Source organism: Apostichopus japonicus, chromosome 3, assembly GCF_037975245.1.
Source record: "Apostichopus japonicus isolate 1M-3 chromosome 3, ASM3797524v1, whole genome shotgun sequence".
NCBI classification, from domain to species: Eukaryota; Metazoa; Echinodermata; class Holothuroidea; order Aspidochirotida; family Stichopodidae; genus Apostichopus; species Apostichopus japonicus.
In genome coordinates, this window is record NC_092563.1 from 23,094,392 (window position 1) to 23,116,820 (window position 22,429).

Genomic DNA, 22,429 nt, shown 5'->3' on the forward strand with positions numbered 1-22,429 from the left:
TTGTATAGTCACAATACACGCGTACTATTGTACAGGGCCATGTGTAGAACACAATGTGATAGTCCAGCGATCTGTGTACAACTGTGACGTCACACGTCACTTGGCAACCGCGTACCCTTGGTAGCAGAGAATGATCTCAGTGACCATTTCCAAACAGAAACACTTCGCTACAACTCTGCATGGCTAGTCCAAGATTACTGTCCATGCGATGTAAATAAACCCTAAACAATTGTCGAAACAAATTGATTAGCAACGAGGCATTTCCTTTGTGTGAACTTATTTTGATTTGCATGTGTTACTCACCTGGGTATTTTGAAATGGTAGGTGGTTATAAAGTAGAAAAAATGTATTAAATATCCAAAACATCGACGGGAAATTTATTTGACACTTTCTCGTTGGAAGTATTACACTTGCTTCTCTTGCTTTCTCAGCTTTCGAGAAGATGGGAGAAAGATGGGTCGCACAAGAGTGACCCTGAGGTTGAGAATCGAGTCAATAGGGGGAGCATTTTGTTGATGACTCAGTGCTAACAATTGAGACTAAAACGTATGATGGTTCAAGAGCAATGTAACTTGTTTCGGTTGGGCTTTTAAGTGGCGTTTGGTAACAATATATGAAACCAACTCACTCCGTTTAAAAAACATGAATGATTTTCAAGCCATCATCGGTTCATTTGAAACATGGTCTGTGTACGGATTGTGGATGGACTCATGTCATAGGTAGCAGGAAGACCCCTAAGTTCGGTTGTGTAGAATATGCATTAGTAGGTATATTCGACGTCAAATAATATGAACGTGTTTCTACCGTAGGTTAACTGGATTAAGTCTTGGTATGATTGGAGCCACATGCAATTATATCCAGCTTTCACCTTTTTTTTCGGTGAGTGTTTAGAGGCGAAGCAATTTTTGTGCTTAGAAGCCCTCTATGGATGTTCACCAAAGAACCTTTTCCTTCTCCGTCTTTTGATGCATTCAGTGTTTCTTAAATAACAGTGAATTCCCACACAAACTGTTATTATCCTGGATTCATGAGGTAAATCCGGGAGGGGTAGTGTTATCCAAACAAAATCTACATTGTGGCAATCATTTGTGATTTCTACTCCATTTTCAACTCAATTGCTGCAAAATAGTACAAAAACAGTTATGCATTGATCCCTGTTCAGATGGAAGTAGATACATTTGCCCTTGGTGTCTAACATACTAATTCCATAAAACAATGCCGATCATTGTTTTAACTAGCTAAGTTCTATTTTGAGTAATTAATGATGTTAAGGTCAAAATGTTTAGTTTATTACTTGCATATGCTTAATACTGTTATGAAAAGTGTCAGTATGATGAATTGTTAATTATTGATTCAAATCAATTATTTAGTCACTCATTAACTATTAATTATTGAAATATAAACTCTAGGACTGTCTAGACGTTATCGATTGCAATCTAATTTTTGGGCTGGGGGGGGGGGTTGGGATAAGGTGGAGTCTGCTGTGTGAATCTGTTATTTCATCAACTGTTGGTAGCTTGAGTTTTCACATGACACTGCACTGTATGGTCACTGAAGTGAATCTGATGGGAGGTATAATAGGCTTATGAAACACAACCAGTTACTTAAAAATTTTAAGGGACCATATAGTGGCACAAAGTGCTAGAGCAGCTTACTAAGTCACAAGGCTTCAACCTTGACAATATACCATTTAATTTCTTTGACAGTTTTGAAAGATCTGTTTGCCTGGCATTAATTTACTCTGATAAAAAAAAGTGGTGGTGTTGGGCGGAGGGGGGGGGGGGGAAGGGAGCTCAACCGAGGCAGCCTAGTGTTTATTAGGGGGCCAAGGAAAATATTTGGGATAAAGAGTAACATACTTAAAGGAAAATGAAGAGTTAACCCAGCGTGGCAACATACATGTCCCCGGGGAATTACCTGGCTCTCAAAGCCCCTGCTATAATAATTAATAATCCCTTTCAAATATTAAAGCACTACCATCGATAAAGAGAACAGAAGGCGGCATATAGTTTTGTTGTCTCTCTTCCTTTGTCATGTAAACATACTATACAGTAATCAGTCAAGCTTAGGTACATTCACATTGTAAAGCAACATAAAGTGAAAAAAAAATGCTTTTTTGTTAAAAAGAATATTCCGATTCAAATATTACAAAAATGTTAATTGATTAATAACTTTGGAGACTCAACATCAGAGGTGAATAAATACATGAGTATGTAGCCATAAAAACAAGGGGTACAATACTAGCCCTACCACAGTGACCCCTGTAGGCTACCATACACATCAAGTGACCAAACTCTTTTCTCTTCAGTTAATGGATATTGCATGTTTGGTAAGTACAAAGACACACAAGAATATTACCATCAATGAGAGAGAGAGAGAGGGTGGGACAGTGGGGGGTGGGGGAGGAAAAAGAATAAAGATAAAAATAAACAAACATGCTAAGCAATAGTTGTTCCAAGTCAAAACAAAGTATTTTTTTAAGAGTGGCATCTACATGGTAACCAGAATATCTCTATGGCAACCATTTATCTCAAACTACAATGACATCAAGCTGGTGAGGAAATCTGCCAGAAAAAAAGAATAATGTAGAAAGAACAGTGTGCAAATATGATTCCTACAAACGTTACTCGTTTGTCCCGACTCTGCAATGCATCTGTGATTACAGCCACTACAACAACTTGTCCAATTGCTTTCATAAAAAATAAAAAAACTTGCAGAAAGTTAAAAAGAAAAAGAAAACATTTTGATATCACATAACTTACCCTAACTGTATCATCATTATCATCATAAATACACTAGAGAACTGTCACAAGGTAAAACTATAACCTTTGACCTTCTCATACTTAAATAACTCATAAAAATGACATTTAGACCATTCTTTAACCAATAAAGAAACAAAACTAAAAAAACTGAATGATGGGAGGAGATTGGGGACAATGATGAATATGCACAACTTCTCTGTAAATCTGATTCCCCCCCCCCCCCCTCCCCTTTCTGGTATTCTATTTTTTACACCACACTGAGTCGTGAACAGATTCTCTCAGGTGTAAGTGTGTGTGTGTTAGTACAAGATCACAGAAAGTGTTTATTTAGGTTAAGGTGATGCAATGGTGAATAATACACTTCATACATACAAGTGACATGATCGGTTTGGTACCGCTCCATGAATATATCACAACCCATGCAACCATGAAGAACGCATCGGCACAACATCAATTGAAGCTCATCGGTTTCAAAACACAAGTGCTAGACTTGAGCCATTTCTAGGTATAGACATATTTGATTCCTTTCCATGTACAAAACATACTAATAATGACAATAATCATCATAACAGGAAACAAAAATCAGTCTGAAGAGTGAAACTAATCCAGCAATGTTTGTCTGTACAATCGAGAAAGAATATTCTCCAGATTCGTCAGTATAGGCCATAAAATACGCTAGAAATGACTGAAAGTGGGGTCCCTGAGGGTGAACATTTTCCAACCTCCTTTATACTACAGCCCCTCTCTTACCTACATAGTTATTTGTTATTATGACCCTCTTCAATGTCCGGCTGAAGTATTCAGAGAGTGAGAAGTTTCCTATCGGTGAAATATCATATATGCCATCTTAAATTTTGGAAAGTTTACTTTGTGTGCCAACCAGATCCACTTTGAAAGATTCCATCGGGCAATAACTTATGAGAAACAAAATACAGTGGTCACGGTCAAAAGCCAACCACTCCTCCTCACTTGCTAAGAATCTTTATGATGATGGCAGGCATACATCTAAAAGAAGCTGGCCAGCTTCCTCTTTCCTCACGAAGTGAAACTTACTCTAAGAATCCTGTGCCTATACAACCCATCAAAACAACACAAACTATTGTCCTACAATAGTCACCTGTTACCCATTACTCACCCTCAAGGGTTTGAACTTTCACTCGCGAGTAAAATTGACACTACTGCTTTGAGTCTTGGACTAGTACAAGTCAGTGCTTACCACTGACTAAGAGCAGCAGCTTTAAAGAATTTTAACAAAACAGAAAAGTCTGAAAGTGTTGTATGTAAATTTCTCCAAGATGGCAATGGATCAATTGTTTGCTGTCAAATACCGACCCCCCCCCCCCCTCCTGTCTCCGTAACAGTATTTATTAGAGGTGAGATGCTAGCACAAACAAAAACCTGAGAAAGAAGTACACAGGACGATTTAACATCCCTCTCATTACAAGACATTAGACATTACGTACATCAGTGTTATATATATGCAACCTCTTATTTTAAACCAAATACCTTAAATTCAGAAGTATACAGTATAACCTTATTACAAGGTTTTTTTTTTGTGGGAGGAGAAGGGGGGGGGGGGGAGAGATAGGGCTTCTTTTTACAGAAAATTGTAGTAATCACTACTGAGCTAAGTTATTAAACTCATGTGTCAAAATGCCTAATTAAGGATGTGATAAACAAACAAATAACAAAACAGATTCAAGCTTTTTGGAGAGACAGATGTGAAGATTGAGGGAGAGTGTTGAGATTGGTATGGTGGTGGGAGGGGGGAGAGGGGGGATGCTACCGGTTCTACCAGACAAGCACATTTGGCTTTCACATAAAATTTATGACCTCATGTTAGATAATAGTATATATTATGATAACTTCCAAATTATGAGGGTTTCTTATCAGGCATTTAGTGAGTTTGGATCTCAATAGCACCATTGAAAAAACAAAATTGAAGAAAGAGGTACTTGAGAAGCGGCAAACAGTATACTTTATGAAAGGGAGGCGAAGATGCAACCCCACCCCACCCCTCTTCTTTGTTAATGCTACATATATCTAACAGTACCCTCATGAATTCGTCCATTAATAAATTCCCCAAGATGGAAGGAACATTTGTTCTTTTTTCTCCAAAGAACAATAACAATCATGTAATAAATGGTTGAATTTTTTCTGACCATCTTCGTATAGCCTTGTCATAGTAAATATTAATAACAATCCAAATCCAACGATCAATGATCTTAATCAGGAGCCAAAATATTAAAAGATTTAAGAACTGTTCTTGATTATTTTGAAATGGAAGCTTTACCAATTGAATTAATGAAGCATCTTAGAAGGCAACAACAACAACAAAGAAGTTAAAGCAGTACCTGGTTGTGTTTTGTGTGTGCTACAAGTTATGTCACTGTGAATATCTTAATTACACTTTCAGAAATCAGTTCTGTTAGTAAGTTACAACAATGTCTCAAGATCGAAACAGGTATTTTTGTCATCATCAATGAGGTGGTTATTCCTTAACATTAATACCAACTGTAAAGCACAGACATAACATACTTCCACAGCAGACACACCTAGATCCAGCCAATAAAACGACCGGAGATGATGGTAAGGTATCGCTGACTATAACTATCACCACCAACCTTATCGGGCAAGCAATGTGTTAACTTATGCATGAATCTGAAACGATGCAGACATAATTATGTCATTACAGAAGTTAAATGCAAACCTGCCACCACATACTGACCCCTTTAACCTTATCCTGGGTTTCACAACACAACTCTTAATCCAAAACTGCTCTCTGAATTAAACTGAATCAAATGCTAGCCAAAGCAGGCACATCTACCAAATATGCAGGGAATGCATTTATATCACCTCTTTTTCACATAGAGAATACTTGCAAAACGTTTCCATAAATTAATGACAGGAAACTCTTTACTATATCCTGTTAAATCCTGATTAGTTTTTCTTCAACCAAGCTTCTCAACAATTGTTACTTCCATCTGAATATGTCCTACATGAGAATATCTGATTGCTACATGTCCTCCATCAATGCTGTCCGAGACCGATTCCTGATAATTCACAGTAAGCACAAGCTGTCCATTTTATAAAACATAAAAAACTTGGTACTCTAGGGACCAAAAAATCAATATATTGGGTATATGATATAATAATGCTAATAAGAAATAAAACAAATGATTATTACAAGTCTTTAAGTTAAACAGTAACACTGTACGTGTGTGTGTCATGAACGGTGCACATGAAGCATATCTTGAGGGAATACATTAACTGGTAACCCACAGCAACCTGCTATTCATTATGGGGAAACTATTTGCTATGCAAAGATGAATATTCAGTATTTATGAGAGACAAAATTCTTGAGTCTGAAACTGATATACACATAAAAGCTAAACCAACTTCCTTCTAAATTTCAGAGCAAGTTATAATAGAGGTTCTTTTTCTTCTTACTGTTAAATAAAATTTTTAATCAAAAACTCTTCTTTACCTTCAGTGAGATATTCACCTTCTCAGAAATTTAAAGTTGCTCCAAGTGTTAAAAATGAATAAGTCCCAATTGCCTACAAAAATTGGGCTCTTTATGTCTTGATTTATGCCAATGCTATCAGCACAAGCAAAGGATATCAATTCCAAGACAAATGCTTCCAAATTCAAGCACATTGATGAAAGCGTCAGTAAATTTTAGTAGTAACGATTTTCAATGTGAATTTAGTCATAGACTAGTGAAGGACAAGCCTGCAGCATGGCTTATGATGATGATCTTGAAGTAGTACATTTCCAGGAACAAATGAATGAAACAGAACAAAAAATTATGGAGAGGAACAACAACTGGGTATTTACAACCTCAGTGAGTAATTAAACTGACAGCCCCTTGGTTTTTTGCTTTCAAAATTGTTTACAAATTGCAGACTACTGCCTTAAAAAAAAAAAAAAAAAATTGATGAACAATTAAAATAGCTGGCCTTTTAATTTGTAATTTATCCTCTGGAGTAAAAACAAATGTGTGAATTAAATGGTGAGATTTTAAACAGAAACAACTAAAGAATACAATTCTGAAAACCATGGATTTTAAGGCTATCGTCATGTAGTGTCTCTACCTGATACTTAATTTCAGAAAAAGGAGAAGAGAAAATGAATGCAAAAAAACAAAAACTAGAAGACCGACATACTGTATAATATAAGTGTGAAAAAGCTGACAGAATAAATACACCAATTGGTTTTTGTTTTTATTTTTATGACCACTTGTCAGGTTCAAACTAAATCACGTCTAATTTCTAGTGCTGCTAAAAATAGCAATCAAATAGAGCAGCTGAATTAGTCATAAAATAGGAAGAAACAGAAGACCGAAACAGGTTTTTTTTTCTCCCCCCTTCAGTGACCAATTACGAATGCCTTCATAGGAGGAGGTTGGGCTGGGGTGTTGAGCTGCACCAACGTCGATGAGAGGTTTTTCTCTATATGAAGAAAAACCTGTCTGATGTTGTTCAACCGAATAGTTGACAGTCACAACTTGCCCTGGTAAGTTACTGGTGACACCACTGCCTGGTTTTGTTGTCTTATATTCTTATAGTTACCTTTCAGAAACTACTTCATGTCAATGAATACCTTCTACCTAGTCATCATTTCTTACAGGCATGAAGTAAACATCCACTGGGTTCGATCTCGTCTTTGGTGGAGACTCTCATAGAGTTTTGCTTTTTGCTCGTAAAACTTTTTCTCATAGCTCGAATTGTTTTCGGTTTGTTTTTTAACGAAGCAGAAAGTCCACGACACAGACCCGGCTTCTTCTTTTTTTTCTTTTTTTTTCTTTATGTTAAGTTTAAACCGACAACTTGTCCATGGCAAAATTTCCATATAAAAACTGAAGATAAAGGTGAGTCCATTGGAGGTAATCTAGCCGGATATTATTCAGCTTGATCAGTAAGCATCAAGGTACCGCAGCTGTCACAGGACTGGCGTTTGGTATCGGGGTGACCGGTGGTGGAACGGGTGTTGGTATCATCGGAGTGGGCGGTAACGTACTGTTTGCCGTTCTTGTGGTTGAATTTGTTGCTGTTTCAGGGAGAGAAAGAGAAGCAGATGGTCAAAAATCGGTGTTTTTCGGTCAGGTTAAATTTGATTTTTCAAAATAAATGGGATACAAAGACCATGTATATCATTCACTCGAATTAATTTGACTATATAGTTTTTGGTTGCCATTTTGAAAGAATGGCACAGATACATTGGTGCCATGTTGACAAAACTGGTGGAAGTTTTCTGCATCTTTAGATCAAAACCGAATCCTCACAGCACTTCTGTATCGTGAAGATATGAATTTTGTCAAAATCTGGTGATCTTTTTGTGAGTATATCTGGGAAAAGCAGAGTCAATGATGTCATCAACTGTCTTTGCCTTTTTCTTTATAATACTTCCATCATTCATCCGCAGCGGAAAATCATATTCTGTACAGGAGAGTTGAATTAAAGATGAAATTTTAAGTACAGAGAACAGTAACAGCTATAAAGAATAAATTCAAGATGTGTCAGGTTTCAAGGATAAATCAAGAAGAACGATTTTAATTGCCAAAGTAAAGCTTTTTGAAGAGCAACAACCCGGATAAAACCACAATTGTGATCAGACTTACTGGAAGAATCGAGTGTTTAGCCAATCAAAATAGGTTACATTCAATGCACCAAGTCAGGAGTTCTTAAGATTTTTCAACAAACAGTGTTGAATATTTTTCTCTTCACAGAAGATTTCCATTGTCTGCCACAAGAACACCCCACCCCTTTCATTATAGTTTAGTTTAGTAGAAAAAATGGATCAGGAGGGACACTGAAGTCCCCATCAAGAACCCTATAGGAGAGAGAAAAAAAACTGAAAACACAAACACTCAGACCTGATTACAATGCTTAAAGTGCTTGTCCAAGGCATTCTTAAACCCATTGACACTACTCGCAAGTACAACTTTCTCAGGCAAACCGTTCCACTCATTCACAACCCTATTAGAAAAAAAGTTATGCCGAATATTAATCATACTTTGTGACTTTTGGAGTTTAAGACAATAACCTCTGGTGCAACTACTATTAGCAAACATGAAGAAGTTGGTAAAGGATAAATATTATCTACCAATATAATTAAACACAAGAAAAGATTAATCACTAATCCTTGAACAGTCACACTTTTGACGTCTTGGATTGCACCATGCGTACTATATTCAAACAAATACTACGGCAGCTTTTTTGGGATGTTTGACATTGTTTCAAAACTGAGACCCAACCACACACTATCAAGGTCGATTACAAATAGTAAACAGACCAAAATTCTGATATTTTCCAAGTTGCCTTCCTATGTGATTAATACACATATCAAAGTCTCCTGGTGACAAAATGTTGATGGTTGAATCAAATACATTCATTAATGGCTTGTTAATCTATTATTAAAATTTACAGGGGAAAAAACTGGAAAGGTAGTGCAGGGAGTAAATAAGTTTTACAATTTTGTGTATCAGTTTTGAAATAACCGAAGCTCGTTTATTATCAGCTGACATGGTTCCTGTGTACAAAGTATGCTGCTATACACATTTGCCCTTGTAGAGCGACTTGCCCATATTGCTTAGCATTTTGCTATGTAATACGGGATAAGTCATTCCGTCTATGGTTATTTGATTAATTGAAACGTGTCTCGACTTACTAGAGGTGTTTGTGCTAGACGCATTGGTAGTTGCTGGTGTGGGATTGCTGTTGACCGCAGGCTGTATCGAACGGCTCTCTTTCACGACTGGGACTGCGTAAGAGACAGGAAAGAGAAATTATGCTTACATGCATTGTACCTAAATTCTTGTCACAGAATTGATATTAATAGTCTGTGTAAAGATTGCAGACAAGTATGTCCGGCCAATAAAAGCTATGTGTAAGCCTCAAATCATCTTCATTATGTACACTGTACGTGAAGTATTCAACACAAACACTTCATTGGATAGGATGGGCTGGATCATCCTTGCAGGTACAACCCACATGTTAGGCAAACTTTATTTTTATGACCATGGGCTAGATTACGCTGTCTGCTAACAGCCACGTTAAATACAGAAGCATGTCCTCCATCGACAGTTAACAATCTTTTCAGGCCACGACCCAGCTAAATTATTTGGCATTAGTCTGTGACCTATCAACTATCCCCCTCCCCGCCACCCTTATATTTATTATTACAGTGCCACAGGATTAGGGTCCCTAATGAGATGGGCCGACCCTGCCTCTTGGCCACAAATTAGTGACAAGACGACAATGCAATGATCAGCACAGAGGACCGACCACCAACCCATCTAAGATGCATAGGTCGCAACTCGTCATTCAATATAACAGCATATGTATATGATGAGTTCTGTGCTGTAGTACAATAGGTTTACCCCATTTGATTAACTGGAACTATTTGTTGGGGAACGACATACCTTCCTGACAATTAACTGGCAAGCCCGCTGCAAGGGCCCTCACCATCAGGTAAATAAATATGTAAATTGTCCAAAAGGCAAGGATTTCCCAAAGTATGAAGCCCTCCATTTGTTGCATGCTAACTGGTAGACAAAACACTTGTATGTGATAATTATGTTGTATTTTTATCATCAAATGAGAACACTAACATTCCACCTGTAATATTACCTGAAATTACTAATTAACTGAGTCAACGTTTGCTTAAGTTAATTATTCCATATTAATCACTTACAAAAGTAAGCATGATCCATGGCCTCTCTAGCTGTGAGTCTCTCCTGATGATCATACCGAAGAAGTTTATCCAAGAAGTCTAGTGCCTCCGGGCTGACTAGATGCTGGTTGTCACTGTGTACAAATCGCTCCCAACGTTTTCTTGAATGTCTGTGTTATGGACGACGCAGACGGAAAAAAACAAATATTGAAACAATGTCAAAGCCTTTCAAAAGTTTAAATGTGAAGCAAAGTAATTTGTCAAAGTACTGCAATATGTTGAATTGATGACATGAATTGAATAACACATGATACATAGGACATTTGATCAGCTGATTAAACAAAGCAACTTGAGCTATAATTCATTAAGTTCTGGCAGAAACATTAGACTTTTAACTCTACATTACGCTCGAAAACTGCATCTGACGTCCACTTTGCCAGTCTGGTGATACTACACACGACCGGTAAAGGAAAGATAGTGAAGCTGACAAAATATAACTTGTTCATGCTTTACTCAACCAGAGTTGCATTTTGTTATACTGCACAGGGTTAACAAATTAACACTAAACCATCATGCCACACAAATTTACCTGCACTGAACAGGACTACCCTCATTAAAGATAACAATAATAAAAATATAAAAATTTAAATAAAATAAAAAATTTCTTCCAAGATTAGGAGTAGCCAGGAGATCTCCTAGACTTCAGAGTAACACATTTATGTACGAAAGCTACAAATCTTAATCAGAAATGACAGGAAATTTATAATCCATGCAAAGTACAGCTTTAGTTTTACTCAAATGGAAATTAAAGAGAAGGGGAAAGGGGAGGAGGGGTAGCTTTGAGGGAGGAAAATACAAGGGCGGCGTGCGTGATCTAAAATTACTCAAATCAGTTTACCTTCCAAGAATATCGTTAAACCTCGGGTCCAACTCAATTTGGTACTTATCAAGGTACTCGTACAGCTCCTCCGTCCCCAGTACTTTGGCTATGCGTACAAGCTGGTCGTAATTGTCGTGACCATGGAAGAAAGGTTCCTTGCGGAATATCATGCTGGCCAGCATGCACCCCAGACTCCACATGTCTAATGAATAGTCATAGAGCTGTCAAATGAAAACAAAAACAGATGTAACAGTTACGTTCAATTATGAACCCTGTTTGCAAAATTTGTATCATTTCCAAAATACAGCCATGAATGACCGGAATACACAGGAATGATTCGCCGTTCTTTTGTCATTGGTTCGTATTGTTACGAGCATTTCATGATTATTTCAGGTGTGTCTGGGGGTGGGGGTGGGGAGAAAGGCAAGGGAAGGGAACATCCTATGGATTCAATAACAGGAGAAAATTGAATTTGGAGTAGTCTAAGGAACAACTGTTGGGGTCTTTGTTATGACGACAAAATGGTCTATGACTTCCCACTGATCTGATTTCCACACTTCTAGGGAGGTATTACTGAATGATCTGTGTTCTACATATGTTACTTCAGACACTGTGACAGATGTAACATCCCTGTTTAAAGGTTAATTTGCCAAAGCATGCACAACATTGGTACACATGATGGAAAACTCAACCAACCCACATTTGTGCATACAGAACTTTGACCAGGAATTATGACGTACTTGTAGAAAGATAAATAGGAACTCTTAGGCAATGCTCTGTGAGTTTGTTTGTTAAGATCATCTTCTTCCAAACGACATGATAGCAAAGAGACAGGAATTAAGAAAACAGAATCATCAGGGAATAATGTCTCCTATATCAAAATGCTATCCAAAATGGTGACATTGCTATATTAAGTCCACAGTATCTAACAGTTTCTTTTTTATTTGTGCACAGAAACCATGGTATTTTATGTTCAGACAAAATGCCTTCAAAACTACTTCCCAAAATGTGAACACTAAATTATTCCACGGTGATACCAGCAAGAATCAGAACAATGTACAATTTGGATGAAGATGGGGGGGGAGGGGGAGGCAGGGGTTACAATGATTTTCCAGTTTGGGTGGGGTGAGGTACACTAGAGTGCATTTGTTCAACGGAGACAGGTAAGAGAGGAGCGAAGTAACTACCAGACAGCCTTACCTGATAATCTACCAGTAACTCCGGCCCTTTGAAGTATCTTGATGCGACACGGACGTTGTATTCTTGACCAGGATGGTAGAATTCTGCCAGACCCCAATCTATCAATCTTAGCTGAAGATAAAAATATTAAAAAAAACAGGATGATCAATAGGTTATAAAGTTTAAGAAAACTGTTGCTTTAATCCACCGATGACATTCGAAAATATATCCACACCAATCAAGATTTAATCAAGAATAAAATTATACAACGGATAATATCAAATCTCAGGGTATCATTTTAATTTTGCCTGTATGTTTACACCGACAAAAGACGACAAATGTTTAATCGAGCAGGTTTTCAGATCATGTTAGATATTTTATACATAGAATTGTTTAAGACAAAAGAAAGGATTATTCATCTTCTCATGAATTCGAGCCTTGAAATATGTAGGTGAACAGGCTCGTCAATAACATAGAGCCAGAACTTCTTTAGTATTAGTACTTTTTGTACTGCACATTCATTGCTATCAAGAGTACATTGTCATAAAGTATACATACCAACAGTGTATACTGGAAGGGTTGTGCTGCAAACATTCCTGTCCTACTCATCCTCCCCCATCCCCACCCCCCACCCCTACCCTCCACTAACTTTCTCTGTTCTCTACTACAATGGTAGATGGACACCTCACAGAAGTGGCATTCTTCAAGACCCAATCATAGATTACTCAGGATAAACAATCTGCCCTATGTATAATCACTTTTCTGCCTCTGTGACTACTTCACTGATTGCTCCCACCACCCCTCCCTTCTCCAATTCCTGCCCTCCCTACCACCCCCCCCCCTTCACCATCTCACCATTCTTACCTTTCTATTCTCGTGGTCGATCATGACATTATGTGGCTTCACATCTCTGTGCATGATACCCATACTGTGACAGTAATCAAGAGCCTGAAAAGGAATAATTGATAAACAAGATAACAATACAGGTATACTCACACAGTAACTAATATAGCTTTGCTCATAACGGTGGCTTCAAACTTACAATTCTGTCTGTCACTGAACAGACACAGGCAAACAAACCTAAACTTGAGAGCGATCCCCAAAGGGCAACTGTATGCCAGACTATCATTAAAATCGCAGTGTGAAAACATAATTGATGTAGTGAACGATTTGCATTTAACTAAACAGGGTCTAAACTGCATAGTTTGCATCAATAACCAAACAGAGGGTCTACAATATGGCTAGTTTGTTATCAATCACTTTATAGGAGAGGCTTCACCTAACCTACTGCATAGTTTGCACCAATAACCAAACAGAGGGTCTACAATATGGCTAGTTTGTTATCAATCACTTTATAGGAGAGGCTTCACCTAACCTACTGCATAGTTTGCACCAATAACCAAACAGAGGGTCTACAATATGGCTAGTTTGTTATCAATCACTTTATAAGAGAGGTTACACCTACCCTACTGCATAGTTTGCATCAATAACCAAACAGAGGGTCTGCAATATGGCTAGTTTGTTATCAATCACTTTATAAGAGAGGTTCCACCTACCCTGCTGCATAGTTTGCATCAATAACCAAACAGAGGGTCTACAATACGGCTAGTTTGTTATCAATCACTTTATAACAGAGGTTTCACCTAACCTACTGCATAATTTGCACCAATAACCAAACAGAGGTTCTACACTATGTACTTATAATTGATCCTTTTCATAAAGTATATATAGTTATGCTGGAATAAAGGAATACAAACATTTTCAATAAACCTGTCTTGTACTGAATGGAATTCATCATTATGACTATGCTACGTGTATATACATCACATAATGATACGCTAAAGCTATACCAGCACACTAGCTAAACTTGATATTAAAAGCAGTTGCTGCTGATAATCTCAGCTTGGAAAGTTTGAATATTTAATCATTTACCACAATCAATGCAAAAAAATTACTTTTGCATCAAAGTAAAACCATGTAAACAATTATTTGACTACGTCGTCCAGCTCTGGATATACGTACAACAGTATGGTGGTATACGTGCAGTAACTTTGAAACGCCAGGACCAAACTTTGCTAAACTAGGTCAGGTAACAAAGCTCCTTCTGACTTGGCACTCACCTTTAGAAGCTCAAACAAGTAATATCTGATTTCATAATCCGTAAGCGTCTGATACAATTGCTGTAAAGAAAATGAGAATGCAAAGGGATTTAACCAATTCCGATGAAATTTGAAAATTTATAACACAGACCTTGTGAAACTGGGCGCATTGATCCAACTCCAAGCTTATTAGGCTTGTACTGTTGTTGTGATATAACGTATTACAGTTTATGCACTTGATTTGTGCATTAATATCATGTGTGCATTGTGTAATAACCTGCGATGTCATTCATGGACTACAACAACAGCTGGTTTTGTTTTTCCTTAAAAACTAAAATGATTATATAACCCCGGGAAAATAAGTCAATTGCATGATGGGATGGGATTTTTATGTTGGTAATGTTTGCTTAGCACATTTACATGTTATTTCTTGTTCCAAGTTTGATTTAAACCTCAAAGTAAAAAGGAGGAAGTTTGTAATTAAGAAAACATACCAAGAGAACTATTTCTCAGATTCTAGACACTTTAGATATTAAAACCAGAATACACTCCACACAGTAGATCAAGAGTGCAGCTGTCACTGACTATTTGCAGTAGAAGTTAGGAGCCAAGTATAATTATTCCTTCAGAATAAACCCTCCAAATTTGAATTCATGCATTGAGTAAAATATAAATTAGTCCCAGGTACACAGCAGTATCTAATATATGGGAGCCTCATGAAAAACTTACCTTAAAGTCAGTATTGTTAACAAACTCAAATATGAGGGCTGGAGTTCTAGACTGCAATAGAGAGAAGTGGAAAAGCTTTCATTAACGAGTGAAATAATACAGAGATGTAACTCGGCGGTAACAAAGACAATTCCAGTCTTTGATATATAAGTAGTTGAATTAATATCATAAATCTTTTAATCAAGAGTAAATAGACTGCCCAGTTAAGTACACAACCCACAATATGAACTTCTGACATGAAACAACCTAAAAAATAAGAGCCAAACATATGATTCTATTGGTCTGAAATAGCATTTATGCAACAAGACACTGCAAACCTGGGCTGTTTCCAGTGTGTACTATGTACTGTAGTTAGGTAGATGGGAAAGTGCAGATCTATGTGGAATGGGAGACAGGCAAGAGAGGAGCAAAGTAAATTGAACAGTTTGAAAATGTGATTTCTGTGGATGTAAATCTTTCACAAATTCCCCCAAAAATGACTGTTTTTGGGGATTCAGAAGGTGATAATACTCATCTGTCTCTAATTTGCATATATGCAAGATGTAGTTTAGGTAGATAAGCACATTGAAACATGTAGATTTGCACACAGCTGAAGAGAGGAGCAAACTAAATTTCCCAAGTGGAAGGTTTGGAAGGCAGGGGGGTGGATGATGACCCAGAATTGGGTCAGTGAGGTGAGGCTAGGCAGAGGGTAAAGTGCAAAAAGTAGAGTCCAGACAGGCGAGAGAGGAACGCATCTTAATTTAACATTTTGACTATCAGATATGAGGTGTGAACTCCCCAAAGCTCCTCATCATCCATATTCTTCCCATCCTATACATCCATATTTTTTTTTTAAACAATCACCTGTCACTGAAAGACATCTAAGTTATGCACAATCATCATGTAACTCCACTTACTACAAACTATCAAGCGAGTTCCACAGGTGGGCTGCAAATAAAGAATTGTTCACTGGGTCGCAAGAGATTTGCAGACATCAGAAAATTCTTCTACTTTTCCGAAGCTTGCCGACAGAGATCAGATTTATTTTTTGGACACAAAGTCGAGTTGAAGGAAGCTACCTTTCATGCATTCTGGTGAGTCTTACCTCTGTACTCATGCAAAATCATATGTGGTGGGCCTAATAACCCCCAAACTTAGCGATTTGGACATTAACAAGTGATGACACTTAGCCGTCTCCTACACACACTCATTCCAATCTACCTACAGTAGCGTACAAACTGGTAACATTCCTGCATTGCGCCCCCTATCTTACCAGTTTGTAGGCTCGGTCAAACAGAGTGCGTTAGTATAGGAGACAGGTAAGTGATGAATGAGGTCAATGTTTGCAGACCACTGCCAAATGATCATCCAAGCCACCATGTCATTGTTTATTTCTGTTCAAATGTTTAGCAGAGAAACAAAACTGAAGAGAAAAAGACAAGAAATAATCACTTCTGATGCCTTACCACAGGATCTTTCACAATTGCATGTAGACCTATGATGTTGGGTCCGCCTCGTAAATTCTCCAGAATCTTAATCTCACGTTTTATTTTCTTTTTCTTTACCGGCTGAGAAGAAATAAACAATTGTTGGGACAAATGTAAATAGAAATTTTTTACACTTAAATGTATTTAAAGCATGATGTTGCATAAAAATATAAAATCACATGACCAACAAAGAGAAAGTAATAGGGTTCCACCTACACTGTACTGGTGGCACCATTTCATCACAGATTAACAACATGTAATCCACCTAACAAGGTTATTAATTCCTCATATATCTCCCACAGAGAACAAGATTTGCCTCAGACATTTGTGGGACTTTTTTCATAGTTACAATATATATCGTTACCTAGAGGTGACACCTGAGGTTTTTGCCTCTCTGTTACAAATTCAAAACGAAACTCCAAAAACAGCACGTGTATGCAAAAATGATGCAACACTGAACCGGAATTTGTCAAATCTGTAATACTGAACAAGCCTACAGCATAGCACAGTGGTACATTATGTGTCAGAATGTTAACACCTCCCAATCAGATAAAGGTCAAAGTCATTTTCAAGTGCTGATATTTACAGCAAGGATTCAACAGTTCAAATGTTGTCAATTATAAAAAAGGCAAAAAAGGAAATTTTTTTTTAACTGATGGGAAATCATATAAAACATCTCATTTCCCAAAGCACAGTGAATAATTTAGTGTTCAAATTTTGTGTAGCAGTAATAAAGGCTCTTGACTTTTGTCTCATACACTATGGTTTCTGTGTACACAAACTGCTATGATTATCTTTCCACTTCAACAGCAAGTTGCCCATTTTGCATAGCAATTTGCAATGTGATAATGGATGAATTATTCCCCCGTTATGGATGTCCAGATGTTACAGTGATACCCTAATGTCATGTACATTTTTACTTTTTTTTTCTCATTTTTTGGTGACTTAATTGGGAAACACACCCCACCCATATTTTTGTTCTATGTTTAGTGACTCAGCAATTATCGCCAATGAACTACTATAGAAGTAACGAACTGTAATGTCTTGACTACACTTTCCCTGAATTGGTCATTTAATTTTCAAATTTCTGTCACTGAAATAGAGAATATGCTCTAATTACTACAATAAGAATGTTAATTATTCTGTCTATTTCTTAGCATAAATCTTGTGGATAAATTTGAACCCCTTAAATCATGCTTTTTAACCAGTACTTACTAGCAAACAAAAACATCTACAGCATGGAAATATAATGAGAAGGATATTAGTGAAAATACAAGTAGCGTGGACGAAAACTGAAAAAAAACTTGAAACTTACCTTTAATATTTTAATCACACACTTTTCATTGCTTGTGATGTTAACAGCTTCAAAGACTTCACTATATTTACCTCTGCCTAATTTCCTTACAATTTGATAATCATCTTGTTGTCTGGGGATGGAAAGTAAGAATAATTGTATTAAAACTATGTTTTTCGAGAGAGAGAGAGAAATCTCCAGTATAGCATTTAATAAAGGAGATACACAATTTGAACCATCAGCTTTGACAAGTTTACTCGAATATAAAGTTGTAAATAAACATTAGCTTGTCCTCTTTTTTGTTCTGCCCAATTTTGTATCATCTTGCAAATTAGGGTTAAAAACTCCAAAACTTACTGGTTTGGATATTTACGAGTGACGAGCTTACCTGTCTCCCCCCAACCTATGCACCTCATTCTACCGCGCCTAGAATGTCCTGGTAACCTTTTAACACTGTGCACCCTCTGTGACCCGGCTTCACGGGTCACCAACCTTCCTTCTCATGAGACCAAAGCCCCTCCAAAGTGGTCTCTGCCTTGGAGTCGAGTAGTAGTCCTTCCCGACAAATGGGAGGGCTACCCCCTCGACTCCTAGTCTAACATCGAATTTCTGACGCTTCCAACGGGAGGGGTAGTACTCCCCTTCCTGTGGGGAGGGGGGGCTACCCTCTACGACCCCGTCAGCCTGTACCCCTTAGGTCTAAAAAAGGTAGCAGAAGGTACTCTACAAGTTAGGCCCAAGGCCCTGAACACCGTAGTGTTTAATGGAGAAAGACGAAGGAAAAAGAGTATCAACATTATAAAGGAAATATCTATATAACGCTTCTCCATATATATATAAAACACTTTAAGACACTCTTCCTTAAGTCACTCATAGTGGCCCTAAGTTACTACGAGATACTACAAGTTACTACCGTTTACTACAAGTTACTACCGGTTACTACCGGTCAAGATAAAACTATCTTTGCAACAAACTCGCTGGTAACCATAGGTGATGGTACGGGGGGGCTCGTACGGTAGTGGAACCTCCTTTCCTCAGGTCTCTTGGCCTGTGCTAGAAGGTGTTTTGTTAAGTCAATGAGACCGCTCCTCCGTGCGGCTGTGTTCCACCCCCCTCGGGGGAGGGAGGCGGGAATGGAGACAGGTAAGCTCGTCACTCGTAAATATCCAAACCAGTAAGTTTTGGAGTATTTACTTCGTTCCTCGCTTACCTGTCTCCCCCCAACCTATGCACCGAGTGGCACTGCCCGATGGTGGGAGGCCCGAGGGGTGGGACCTAGTACCCGCCGGATCTCGCATCACCACGCTACGAAATGCCGCCTCAGCCTGTAATGAGTCTGAAAGGTAACAGGCGACGAACGTCGTTGGTGTCCGCCAAGCTGCTGCCTTGAGGATGACCTCTATTGGGACTCCTGCAAAAAGAGCTGTCGAGGCCGCTTTTCCTCTAATGTCATGGGCTCTCGTTAAAGTTGTGCCAACTGCGAAGGGGCGAATAATCTCCATCAGCCACCGAGAGAGGGTGTCCTTAGACACCGTTGAAAAAGGTGCTCTGGGTAGTATGAACAAGGACATGGTTGTTCGTCTCAGGGGTTGAGTCTTGTTTAAGTACCATTTGAGAGCCCTGACTGGGCCCCACAGTATATCCTCTGCGACTGAGGAAAGCGTCTTTATTTCAGGGATAAAGATGTCCCCCGGCAGGAAGGAAAGGACCTGGTTCTTGGGTATGAAGGACGGATCGGGGACCATTCTCCCGTGGTTCTCAAACCTAATATGGTTCTGCTTTGTAGGCAGAGCGTGGAAACAGCTCCTTCCTGCTGACGCGAGGGTGATCAGGAAAAGGGTTTTCTTTCTAAGGGCTGCCAGCGAGGCTGAAGCCAGTGGTTCGTATGGTGATTTAGTGAGTGCCTGCAGTGCTGCTGATGGACTCCACGAGGGGGCGAGCCGTCTGGTCCGAGGACGCCTGTTTGCCATCCCCCTGATGGGCTGGGTGATGTCCCCGTTGTTGCCCGGGGTGGACCCATCTGGAAAGCCGCGGTGGATCGCGGTAATTGCCAACCTGTAGTTCTTGATGGTTGACACTTGCTTTCCCTCCTCGAAGAGGGAGTGAGGAAGTCTACCACTTGTGCCAGAGAGGTCTCGGCTGGCAGTGCCTGTCTGTTCTGGCACTATTCCCCGCCTAACAAAATAACCCTGATCAGCGATAACCTGTCAAACATAGAGACAGATCCCTCCTCATTGCGGTAGCCAAAAAGCCCCCGACTGACAGTTTATCTAAAGGTCCCCCTTTATACACCTGAATGGAAAGACGCAATGGAGATAAAATGCCTTGCCCAAAGACACAACGGGATGATCTGGCCAGGACTCAAACTGCAAGTCTTAGATCACCAGTCCACTGCCTTCACCATTTGACCACAGTGCTCTCGAAAATTGAGTACTGAATGGATAGTTTGCTTCATCAGAATCTTGGTCAATGCTACAACTGTTATACTGTATGTGACTACTAAAACTATATATGTATTTATGTATTTTAGTATAATGTATTATATGTATTTTGGATCATCCTGCAAGCAGGAACTTGTGAAGAAACCTCGTTGACCTATCAAGGCCGCAAGTTGACCGAATTCAGTCTCTTACATTCGTATTTAATGTCCATGATAATGAATTGTCAACAACTCTGTGACTGGACGACATACATTAATCTTGGAGTGACCCCAACTTGGGACCTTATAATTGCAAGGCACCGGCCTTAACCACTGAGCTACAGTAACTGGGCTATAGGTCTACTCATCAGAAACAAACTCCCAACAGGGACCGTGAAGTTGGTGAGAGGGTGGGTTTGTAGAAATTCCACCTCATACATCCCTGGCTGCTTTAACCGAGCCCGGGGAGTTACTCATCACGCACAAACGCGTTATTAAACGCTTCGTCTTTTGTTATGATAACGTTATTTGCGGTGTAAAAAAAATATGTCACCGAAACGTTTTCAGGCTAGTAAATCCACACAAATTTCGTAAGGGCATGAATATGACATTAATATAACATTAAAAACTCATAGAACCTTATGTCGACGTTTCAACAACACCACATTTGATGTTATAAAACGTATTAAATGTTATGCTAACGTACCTGTTACTTCTCAAGTCTCTTCATGTCGAGATGAGAATTGTATCACTATCGTAGTACAGTGAAAGTTTCCAACTTCCTATTGAAACCAGCTAGCGCATGGTCACGGCCAGCCTATCAGGTGCTACGAAGTGCAACTCTGCTTAAAGTTTTGGAACATCGAACAAGTTATTCATGGAGCGTATCCCGTATGTTCGGAGCGTGATAGCCCTTGTAGCTTTCATGGGGTTCTATCCTACCCCTTATTCAACTTACTAACGCGTATGTCTTGGTAATTCACCAGAGAAATAGAGAGGCTTATTCCATAGGATCGCTCACATAGTCGACAGCTCGTTGCAGCAAACGTTGAGCTCACACGTGGCAAGCCAGGTGACTGCCTGGCCCCGCCTCCTCTCTTAACAAATGTACCGCGTTATACACATTGCTGGCAGTTTGCCAAGGCTTAAGAAGTTTTCGTTTTTCTGGCACGTTGCCAATGTTTGAGATAGTCCTCTATTTGGCAGTTTGCCAAGATATTAAAGCAGGGAGAGTAAGTCACGAGAACCGTTTGAAACCATTCAGTCTTGCGCATTTTAGCATATTCGGCTTGCGCATTTTAACATGTTCTGAGAGTGGGTTCCACAAGTGTTTTAGAACACAAGTGAGGTTTTAAACCTAGATATATGGCGATGAATTATTATTAGAGAGGAGTATAATTAGCGAGGACGATCTGACCCATGAATGCCCAGGAAAACTATGTCATGTCCTGGTTTCTGCTGGTACTGTACTTGTTAAACACATTTGGGATGTGTAGCGATTAAAGGTGTAGCGGTTGCGGTGTTTTTCCGCAATTGATTCGAACCTGTCGTTGCAGCCCAAGCTGCTAGTTTCGGGGGGCAACGATCCCCCCGATGTAGAAGGCTTTCCTCCTCTTGGAAGCGGGAGTAACCGTCCTCTGTAACCCCGAAATCTAGGGGTCGACCTCGTCGTGTAGGCCGGACAGGTTGACCGACGTTCTGCAAACCAGAAGTTCCTCACCGGGGGACAAAACAGGTTGCATTCTTTGGTCTGGGATTGATCGTGGTGTCGCGGCCGGGTGTTCAGTGCCCGTATTTGTCCTTCCCTCTCTGAGGCTGGGGATAAGTATATGTCCCTTCGCCGTGGGAACCTCGCTCGGGGCCGGCTCTCTTTTCGGATTGGGCGCTCTGGGGGCCCAGCAGTTGTTACTCTCGTCGGCCC

General features: G+C 39.2%; 1 protein-coding gene and 1 long non-coding RNA gene across 2 annotated transcripts in view; one reads left to right on the forward strand and one right to left on the reverse strand.

Moving 5' to 3' along the window:
* The first annotated feature begins 133 nt into the window (after positions 1 to 133).
* Positions 134 to 7,612, forward strand: LOC139965521 (uncharacterized). The gene is made up of 2 exons (XR_011792278.1): positions 134 to 320; positions 7,138 to 7,612. It is a non-coding gene; the product is annotated as an uncharacterized lncRNA (long non-coding RNA).
* Positions 2,007 to 22,429, reverse strand: part of LOC139965519 (casein kinase II subunit alpha) — a 35,745-nt gene continuing 15,322 nt past the window's right edge. Inside the window, exons 2-11 of the mRNA XM_071967956.1 lie at positions 18,111 to 18,222; positions 16,775 to 16,876; positions 15,327 to 15,377; positions 14,619 to 14,678; positions 13,363 to 13,446; positions 12,520 to 12,630; positions 11,338 to 11,540; positions 10,461 to 10,609; positions 9,435 to 9,527; positions 2,007 to 7,814 (exon numbers count right to left, since the gene is read on the reverse strand). Of these exons, the coding sequence (XP_071824057.1) occupies positions 7,690 to 7,814; positions 9,435 to 9,527; positions 10,461 to 10,609; positions 11,338 to 11,540; positions 12,520 to 12,630; positions 13,363 to 13,446; positions 14,619 to 14,678; positions 15,327 to 15,377; positions 16,775 to 16,876; positions 18,111 to 18,222 (1,090 nt within the window). The 3' untranslated portion in view covers positions 2,007 to 7,689. The remainder of the gene's footprint in view (positions 7,815 to 9,434; positions 9,528 to 10,460; positions 10,610 to 11,337; positions 11,541 to 12,519; positions 12,631 to 13,362; positions 13,447 to 14,618; positions 14,679 to 15,326; positions 15,378 to 16,774; positions 16,877 to 18,110; positions 18,223 to 22,429) is intronic.